Source organism: Stegastes partitus, unplaced genomic scaffold (genome assembly GCF_000690725.1).
Source record: "Stegastes partitus isolate 25-593 unplaced genomic scaffold, Stegastes_partitus-1.0.2 Scaffold1468, whole genome shotgun sequence".
Taxonomy (NCBI): Eukaryota; Metazoa; Chordata; class Actinopteri; family Pomacentridae; genus Stegastes; species Stegastes partitus.
Genome location: NW_007579199.1, coordinates 1 through 8,950, shown reverse-complemented (window position 1 = coordinate 8,950; position 8,950 = coordinate 1). Strand labels below are relative to the sequence as shown.

The window sequence follows — 8,950 nt, the reverse complement described above, 5'->3', positions numbered from 1 at the left end:
ACACCTTCCAGATCTAAGGTAAATTGGATGAATGGTTATTTAAAAATGGAAAGAATGCACACACACACACAAACACACACACACTGAAAGCCTCAATTTTATTTTAAACAGACAATATTTAGATTAATCACAGCAGAGAAGTCACAGTCTAATTATTTAAACTAATGATAGATGAACTGCGTTCAGCTGCTTCGACTACAGGATCTTGCTGCTTCACTCTGTAGGGCTGTACACAACTCCACGAAATTTGAACTAGAAGTTGTAATATTGTGCAACATTTTCATATAATTTGAAGGGTAAAAAAATGTATTCAGCTGCAGTCTTTTCAGTTTGCTAGAATACTTTAATATAAACAATGTATGGCCGTTACAGATAAAGATATAAAGAAAACAATTTCGGAGGCTCATACAAAATGTTCCTGCTTTCTGTAGATGGATGATCATAATTATATTACTACATCCAGGTTATGTAATCTTCAATGTTTTCTCCTCCAAAGTGAATTGTTACTCATCTCATAGAGAGAGCATCAGTCTGACCTAAATGAACTTAAACTACTGTAAGATTAGAATGATGCTTCATCAACTTCTTTTCCTTTTTTCTTTACTCATTCCCTACAATTGTCTCATTTGCTCTTCTGATATGTCAGGTGGCGCAGCAGTACACAGAGGTCAGCTACATGAATCGAGAGCAGTTCAGTAAAATGTTTGATGAACTGGATAAAGATTGCATCAAGGAGGTACAACTGTGTGCACAGACTCAGTTGCTTCAATGATTCTTTCAGAATTACATTTCTCTTTGTCATCTGTTATATTCTCTGACTCTATGTTCCTTCCAGCACCCTCCTTTACCTCAGTACAGATCTCCAGCCCTGCAGAGACTCCAGGTGATCTTCAGTCACTACTATCTCACTATACTTGGCAACGCGGTGGCCCTGGCCAATGTTGTGTGCATATGTGTAAGTTGCACAAACACAATCACACACACACACACACACACACACACTGATGAAGCTGGTCAGTTTATTTTAACACAATGTTTATGTTTGTTTCAGACTATCTTGGTGTTGAATTCCGAAAAGTCCACAGCAGAGAGAGACAACTTCATTTTGGAGGTGAACTCAGTCATAAATTGTTTTGTGGGAGTTCAACATTCTCAGAGGGCAATTCCTAACATAACTTTGCTGCAGATTTTAAATCCTGATGTTCCTGATCAAATCTTTCAACCACACAACCATCAACATCTAAAGAACTGACCTTTTCTCAGCAACTTTATATTGAAAATCCAAAACCTTGTTCCTAGTCAGTGTTGATCTTCTGAAATTCCAATGCAATCATGTTGAAATTTTCAGCACTTATGTATTATGGATTTACAGTTTGCATTGTTGAACCCTACCAAAATGTAGTTTGTTAATAGCAAAGTGTCAGTCGGTTATATCAACGCTTTTTTGTGGTGTGAAGACATTCCAACCATTTTAAAGTTGTCAACATGAGCTACCAATAGAATGAAGTAATTTACCCTCCCACTGTCCCACTGTCAGATCATCAACCTGTGCTTCATCCTCTACTACCTGTTTGAAATGTGTGTGAAGATCTTTGCCTTCGGCTGGATAGGATACCTGTCCTACAGAAACAACATCTTTGATGGCTTCCTCACCATCCTGTTATTGGTAACATTGCTCAAACATCAATCACTTATTCTCTTATTTATCATATCACAGCTGCTGTTTATTCTTATGTAAAAAAAAAAAAAAAACTTACACTAAGGGAGATGAGACTTTCTATTCTGCTACATCACAGCACTCCTGAGTCCAGTCACCCACAATATCTTTCTTAAAGGTTTTTTGTCTGTCAGGAATCAGTCTGTCTTGATGTATGTTTTTCCCATCAGGCCCTACAGATCACCATATTCATCACCTACAGGCTTCCTTATTCCCAGTGGTGAGCTTGAATTTTCCTTCTTTTACAATAAATGTTTGTAACTCAACTCCTGTTTGCTCTCATTAGAGGTACCCACTGGAAATGCTGTGATGACTACCATTTGAGTCAGGAATTTATCAAAAGCATCTCAAGTTTTACATTTCAAATGTAACCTTTACTTAGCATGGTCTAGTTAAGAATTCGCTTTTAAGAGGGACACCTTGGGAGTGTTTCATAAATACAACCCAGAGAAGAAAGGCTTTTTTTAAAAAATGAAAACCAGGTACTGGATAAGGAAAGAGAACCAGGATTGAACTGTTTCATAAAGCCAATTTTAAAGCTAACCAGAGTCCAGTCTGATTTAAAAAGTTGACTTGAACTGACTAATTTGCAAAATCAAGCAGTGATTATCAATTTAAAATGACATTTTGAAGACAACTGCATTGATTGAAACTTTAAAACCACAAACACACCTCAGGCCCATAGTCTCAGGACCTCTGACGGTGTCCTGTAGTGTCTGGATGTTCAATCCCATGGGCCACAATGTGGAGTATCTGTGGTTCAGACTTGTTCTACAGCATCCTGCAGATGCTTTATCAAATTGAGATGTGGGGAGTTGGGAGGCAGGGTCCATGCCCTGGGCTCTAGGTCATGTTCCTTGAGCTGTTCCTGAACAGTTTCTGCAGTGTTGCAGGGTGTATTGTCCTGTTGGGGGAGGCAGCTGGGAGCCATTGCCACAGGGGAGGTGTGTTTGATCTGCAGCAAAGTTTAGGTAGGTGGTGTCAAGGCAACATCCACATGAATACCAGGACCCAAGGTTTCCCAGCCACAGTTTGCGGTGGACCAAGATAATTAATGTAAATTCATTCCATCTTTTGGTGGTTTTGTGGCTGGTTGGTGTAAAACACTGAACATTCTGCAGCAAAAGTTAACACAACCACTGCAAATTAAAAAAAAAAAAAGAATGAGTGCAACAGTCAGTGAGTGCAACAGTGCTGCACACAAGTAGCGATAACCTCAGTACTTAAGCGTATAAAAAAAAGTTGACTGGAATTTTGCAGATACATAACAAGAAATGAGCTCAGACATTAAGAACAGAAAATGTGGCAAAATCTGTTGTGGATTACACAAAACTCATGTTGACAAAGCAGCAGACAAACCTTCAGTAAGAATCTTAAAGTCTTTGTTTCAGTTGGGCAGATTGTTGTAACAATGGCGCTGCCTGAGGTCAATACATACAAAATATAAAATTAGAGTGTCTTGTTTCCACTAACTGTTGCAAAGTTCTAATTAGGCCTTTAAGCGTCACTCCTGCTAATATAAATATAAATGCATGGCACAATCCAGCTCAGATCAAGCATTACAGTTAAACAGCAGTCAAAATGTGGTTTTAGCAGCTGAGAAGAGGAAACATAATACTGTACACACGACAACTTTAAAACCACCGACAGGTGAAATGAAGAACACTGATCGTCTTGTTGCAGTGTAGTGTTCTTCTGGGAAACCTTGGGTCCTGGTATTCATGTGAATGATACTGTGACACATGCCACACAATTCAACGTTGTTGCAGATCAAGAACATTCCCTGTGACAGCAGCCCTCTCCAGCAAGACAATGCATCTGCATGATGCGTTGAAACAAGCCTGATCCACGAAGGCCCCACAGGACCCAAAGGATCCACTGCTAACATCCCAGGGCTGCACACCCTTGGACATACTCAGAGGTCCGGGTCTGTGCCCGAGTGGGTTTAGAGCAACACTGGTCTGACTCATTGGATCTAAACTGCAGGTACAAGCCTGCCATTGGCTGCTCATTTCAAGTGGCTTTGTCCTGCTCCTCCACTATCTGTATTTTATTACTTCCAAAACCCACTTCGTTATAGGAAACAACAACTTTTATGCTAACTGCAAGTTTTAAGCTTCTCAGAGGATTTAAGTGATGCAGTAAGACAGTCCTGCTAGTCCCCCCCTTAAAGATGTTCTTAATTTCATGGGTTAATTCATGGGTCTATAGCTCATTTTGTGTGTGTGTGTGTGTGTGTGTGTGTGTGTGTGTGTACAGGGATCCCTCCACCCATGGTGTGATGTCTCTATGGGAGATGGTTCGTTTGGTTAACATGCTGATTGTGTTCCGTTTCCTGCGCATCATCCCTGATATCAAGGTAAACTACAAGTGGCGGAATGAGGACGCTCATCTAGTTTGAATTCAGCCATCCAATCAGACAGATTATTTGTCAAAAATTGTTGAATCAGAATGCTGTTAGAATCATTTGTTATTAATAATTATCATTAATTCAGTGATAGTGATAGACAGAGGACTGTGACTACACTACATCACAAAAGTTCACAAAACAATTTAAACAGTTTTGGAAAAAAAAACAGTGCTCAGATGAATGGAGTCCCACACAAGTCAGCATTAATTAAATAGAAATAAATATTCACATGAATGAATTGTGTTACATACTGTATTTAAATGTAACAGTAATTGTTAAAAACCATAGCTCATTATTATGTTATTTTACATTTTGTATTTGTTATTTTTACATTATTTTAATACGACTGCTTTTGAGTTTATGTTTGTTGCAGAATAAAAACATTCCTTTCAAAAGTGTACTTTTATTTTAGAATGGCATTTTTTCCCAAAGATGCTGTCTTGCAGCAGTTGGGTTATTGATAGTAAATTTAGAATAACTTTGACGTTGTTGTTGCTCCAACAGGAACTAACTGTACTGATTGGATGAAAGTTGATAAGGTAAAATACCCAATGTGCATAAATCCCTGAAACACTGAGTTCCAGGAAAATGTGCTTTTCTTAGTGGCTAAACTAAACAACAACAAATATAAGGCCTTTTCCATACCTTAATTAAAACAGAACAAAAACAGCTGATACTTCACATATTTAACACTGCAGTAACTGTAATAACACAAAAAGCAGAGATGAAAAAAGAACCCCCAGTAAAACACCAAATTATGTCTTCTCTCACAACACAAAGCTTCATTTACAGATGCTGCAGCCTCATTACAATACATTTCTGAATGTTTACGTCTTTTTTAGCCTTACCTATGTGCATCTTGTTCTACAGCTCATGGCTTTGGTTGCAAGTACACTGTTGGATCTGGTTAAAAACCTCCGAGCGTTTGCAGGGATACTAGTGGTAAGTGACATCGCCACATTTCAGTCAGCTGATCTGCAGTTCAGTTTGCCAGAGATTTGATAAAATAAAAAGTCCTTTGTAGATACAGGTTGTCCAAGATGTTGTCCAACCTCTCTGGCTCCTAAAACTACCAACTAAAACCACCTTTTTCTAGGATCCTATGAAAGGCTTATCAAACAAAGGTTTTCATACAGTGACATTTGTGAAGTAGTTTGTATGTTGATACCAACATCATTGATCTCTGTGCAGGTGGTGTACTATGTGTTTGCTGTGTTTGGGATCTGGCTGTTTGAAGGTGCCATTAAACCTCCTCCAGGCACGAGGTATGAAGTTTTCTTCAGGGAGCCAAACAAAACACAGCTCATGGCACAAAGCTCTTCCCCACCCTTTTGTTAGAATAATAGCAGTGTCCTACTCACCTTGAAACTTTGGAAATGTTTCCCACAGTGGTTGGTTGTAGAGCAGAGTTACAGAACAGGGCTTCTTTCTGTATATAATCTGTGATTGTAAAGACAATTTCAAGGGCAAGCATAAAGAAAAGACTAACCAAGAAAGAGAATTGTTAAACACACCCCAACCCCTCAACCAGCCATAGTCCCCCCCTTCCTTTTCAACTGGTTCATTCACAGTATTTTTTTCTTAAATGACCTGATGAGTGGATTCTGTTTCCATACAAGTGGAGAATCAGAATTAAATGTGAAATGTGTTGTGCTGTAGGTATTTAAAAACCTGTGTCACTGAAGTGGCATTGCTGGCTGGCTAAACCTGTATGTTAGAGACAGGCCTAGTGAGTCATTCCTGATGGTGTGTGTGTTTGTGTCTGTTTCCCAGTGTGCTCTCCAATACTTCTATGCAGAACATCACCACTAACTTTAGCATGGAGTGTGGCACCTATGAACAGCTGGGCTACTGGCCAAACAACTTTGACGACTTTGCTGTGAGTAACAAAACCCACCAGATCTGTGTTCATACTGCTGCAGCTGCAGTGATATACACACAAGGAAATTCAGAATAATAATAAAAAATAGAATATAATCCCCCCCTCCCTCCTTCTGTTGTTCAGGCAGCCATTATTTTGCTCTATGACGTCATGATAGTGAACAACTGGCAAGCCTTCATGGACGCATACAGCAGATACACCACAGAGTAAGTGTATTATACATGCACAGCAGCTGTTGTTGGTTCTAACAGTTACTGTAATAATGATGGTGTTCTATGTTTCCCAGGTGGTCCAAGATCTACTTTGTATGTTGGTGGCTCACCTCCTCTGTCATGTGGGTCAACTTGTTTGTGGCGCTCATCTTGGAGGTTTGTTTGCTCAAACACAAGACACATTCATTCTTTCACATTCAGAAAAAAAGCACAAACACAGACATAGTTCCAGTCAACAGTTTAACTGCTTTTCTACATCTGCACAGATCACAGCAGCATAACTTCTCTTTGTGTTAGACTGACTATAACGTTGCATTGCCACTATCTCCACAATGCTATGTCAGTGATGAAGAATTGTTTGGCTGCACCTCCTTCTTATAATTAAAAATAATCTGGATTGCTGTTGTGTATTAAAAACATTCACAGGCAGATAAATCCTATGTACACTACGGAGCCCCAAAGAGCAGATTGCCAAATCAGCCAACAGATGACTGTTGCCGAGCCAAACAAACAAGCCAAAACAACAAACAATGAATGTATCCAAAGCCTTATTTACCTTCTGGCTCTGTGCCACAGTGCTCCATTGCTGTTCAAAAATTTTATGAGCCACACTGTGACATTGAATGATTTGTTCCTGCATTACAATGAACACACACGTTAGAATTTGACCGAACTCCACATTCACTTTCATGCTGCCACAAATACTCACAAGAGCAATAAATGTATGTTAACCTGCTGCTGAGAATAGTAAACCAACAAATGCCCCACTTCCCTATGTTTGAGTAAAGTTTGATAGAAGAAATTAAAAAAAAAAAAAAACAACAAAAAAAAACTAACCGAGCCTAACTAACTAACCTAAAAACTAAGTAGCCAGCTGTTTTAGGAATTTCCTCATTTGCTTTTAAAAATGAAAGTGCCGTATACATTATGTAGTTCTTGGCCTTGTGAAATGTGCTAAAACTTGAATTCCCTTTTTCTTGCTTTCTAACAGAACTTCATCTACAAGTGGGATCGCAGTCACAGCTGCTCTGTTACAGATGTGGATAGGATAAGATATGAAACCTCGGTTCAGTTTATGTTCAGGTAGGTCCTAGTGCTGTTTTCTTTGAAGTCTAAACTAAAGTCGGAACTAACAAAAAAAAAGAAAAAGCTGTCAAACCACAGCTTACTTCTTGTTCTTGTCCAATCACTTTTTCTTTCACTGTGATATACCCCCTCTTTCTCTGCAGGGAGCAGGTCCAAGAGCCAACAGAAGAAGAATTAGTTTGTCAGCTACACCAGCACCCCCACTTACACCTTCAGTGGTGACAAACCTACCTGCAGCACAGAGTTAGGACACTGCTACTGAAGTGTAGCACAGGAGCACTGAAGGGTCAATATTCAAGCTTTCTACTACTAGGTTATTTTAGGTATGTTTTATTGTAATTCCTTTTACTGAAACAAGTAGAAAGGACATTTTATTTTATTATTTGTCTTTTTGTTTGTGAGTAAAACCACTGTGAGCTACAGATTCATTTGTACAGAGATTACCAAAATACTCTATAGCATCTATTAGAGTATTTGCAGTTAGTCTACAATCAAATCAAACTTTAAATAAATCTAACAAAAGCTCCTGCCAATTTCACATTTGGAAACAGCCAAAAGAAACTTCCAGATGTTACCTGATTTAGTTTTTTGTTTTCAAGGCTATTGCACGACTGTCAGCAAAACCTAAACTTCACTGTAGAGGTGAAAAAAAAAGTGACATCAGAATGTAGTGTTGGGAAAATCCCTCAGAGAAGCCTTGTACGGTTGTACAAATTGCACTTTCTCCAGCGCTGTAATTGTAATGATGAATTTAAGGATTGTCACCAGCTTTTTAGAAAAACTTGTGCTGACTTGTTCTCCTGGAACAAATTTAAGTTGTGAGCAAAACTGTCAGTGTGAAAATATTAGCATCACAGAAGAGGACAGTTCTGTGGCCAAACTGCAGTCATATTATCAGGGCAAAACCAACCTCTTCCTCTGCAGGGGCAGCAGGGAATTTTGTGGGAACTACCTTATTAACAAACAAATTTCATGGTTTCAGGCATGTTTCAGAACATGACCTGTCCTGATCTGTTCTAACAACCTGACAGTCACATCCAGATTCACACATAGTTCAGCATGTGTGATTAATTGTAGCAGCCCACTTCTATCAGGCAGGATTGTCCTGATGGTTGAAGCTTGTCACCAAGTATTACAAGGAAACAAGGAATACTATTTTACTGGTATCCTACACTGATTTCCCCTTAATTTTGCCCCTCCCCGCCAGCAATGACAAAGATCAAATACAAAATACTATCCAGCCCAAACCAGTGAACTCAATTATTCTAAGTGTGTCAAATTGCTGCCAGTCTCTGTCCTTAAAGCTTTGGCCTGTTCTACTAAGCATTATGACGAGCAGCCTGCAACATAAGACTCCTTCATAGGATTCAAACCAAAGTGGATGCAGTCAGTGGAAACACTTTGCTGTTTGAAAGGGATGGAGTTCCGAAGTGTTTTGCAGTGAATGACTGTTTGACTCTGTGTTTGCAGGATATCAGTGATGATAGGTTGTTCATGTCTGCTTTATTAAGTCTGCCTTCAAATGTCACAGGTGCCAAAGATAAATATGGATGTTATGCAGCAGTTCCATGAAATGTCCATAATACTCAGTTTTTTCAATGATAAATTTTACTTTTCTCAAAAACCAGTCCCTGATTTCTTAA

General features: G+C 39.0%; 1 protein-coding gene and 1 long non-coding RNA gene across 2 annotated transcripts in view; one reads left to right on the top strand and one right to left on the bottom strand.

The window, feature by feature from the left end:
• The window catches only part of tpcn2 (two pore segment channel 2), a 28,288-nt gene extending 20,456 nt beyond the window's left edge, over positions 1-7,832 (top strand). The window contains exons 13-25 of the mRNA XM_008299815.1: positions 647-736; positions 836-955; positions 1,052-1,111; positions 1,538-1,666; positions 1,888-1,937; positions 3,977-4,076; positions 4,998-5,069; positions 5,319-5,392; positions 5,901-6,006; positions 6,133-6,215; positions 6,296-6,377; positions 7,213-7,304; positions 7,451-7,832. Of these exons, the coding sequence (XP_008298037.1) occupies positions 647-736; positions 836-955; positions 1,052-1,111; positions 1,538-1,666; positions 1,888-1,937; positions 3,977-4,076; positions 4,998-5,069; positions 5,319-5,392; positions 5,901-6,006; positions 6,133-6,215; positions 6,296-6,377; positions 7,213-7,304; positions 7,451-7,529 (1,137 nt within the window). The 3' untranslated portion in view covers positions 7,530-7,832. The remainder of the gene's footprint in view (positions 1-646; positions 737-835; positions 956-1,051; positions 1,112-1,537; positions 1,667-1,887; positions 1,938-3,976; positions 4,077-4,997; positions 5,070-5,318; positions 5,393-5,900; positions 6,007-6,132; positions 6,216-6,295; positions 6,378-7,212; positions 7,305-7,450) is intronic.
• LOC103370687 (uncharacterized) lies at positions 7,729-8,944 on the bottom strand. Its single transcript, XR_520904.1, has 2 exons — positions 8,550-8,944; positions 7,729-8,503 (listed from the first exon to the last, which is right to left on the bottom strand). It is a non-coding gene; the product is annotated as an uncharacterized LOC103370687 (long non-coding RNA).
• Positions 8,945-8,950: the final 6 nt, after the last annotated feature.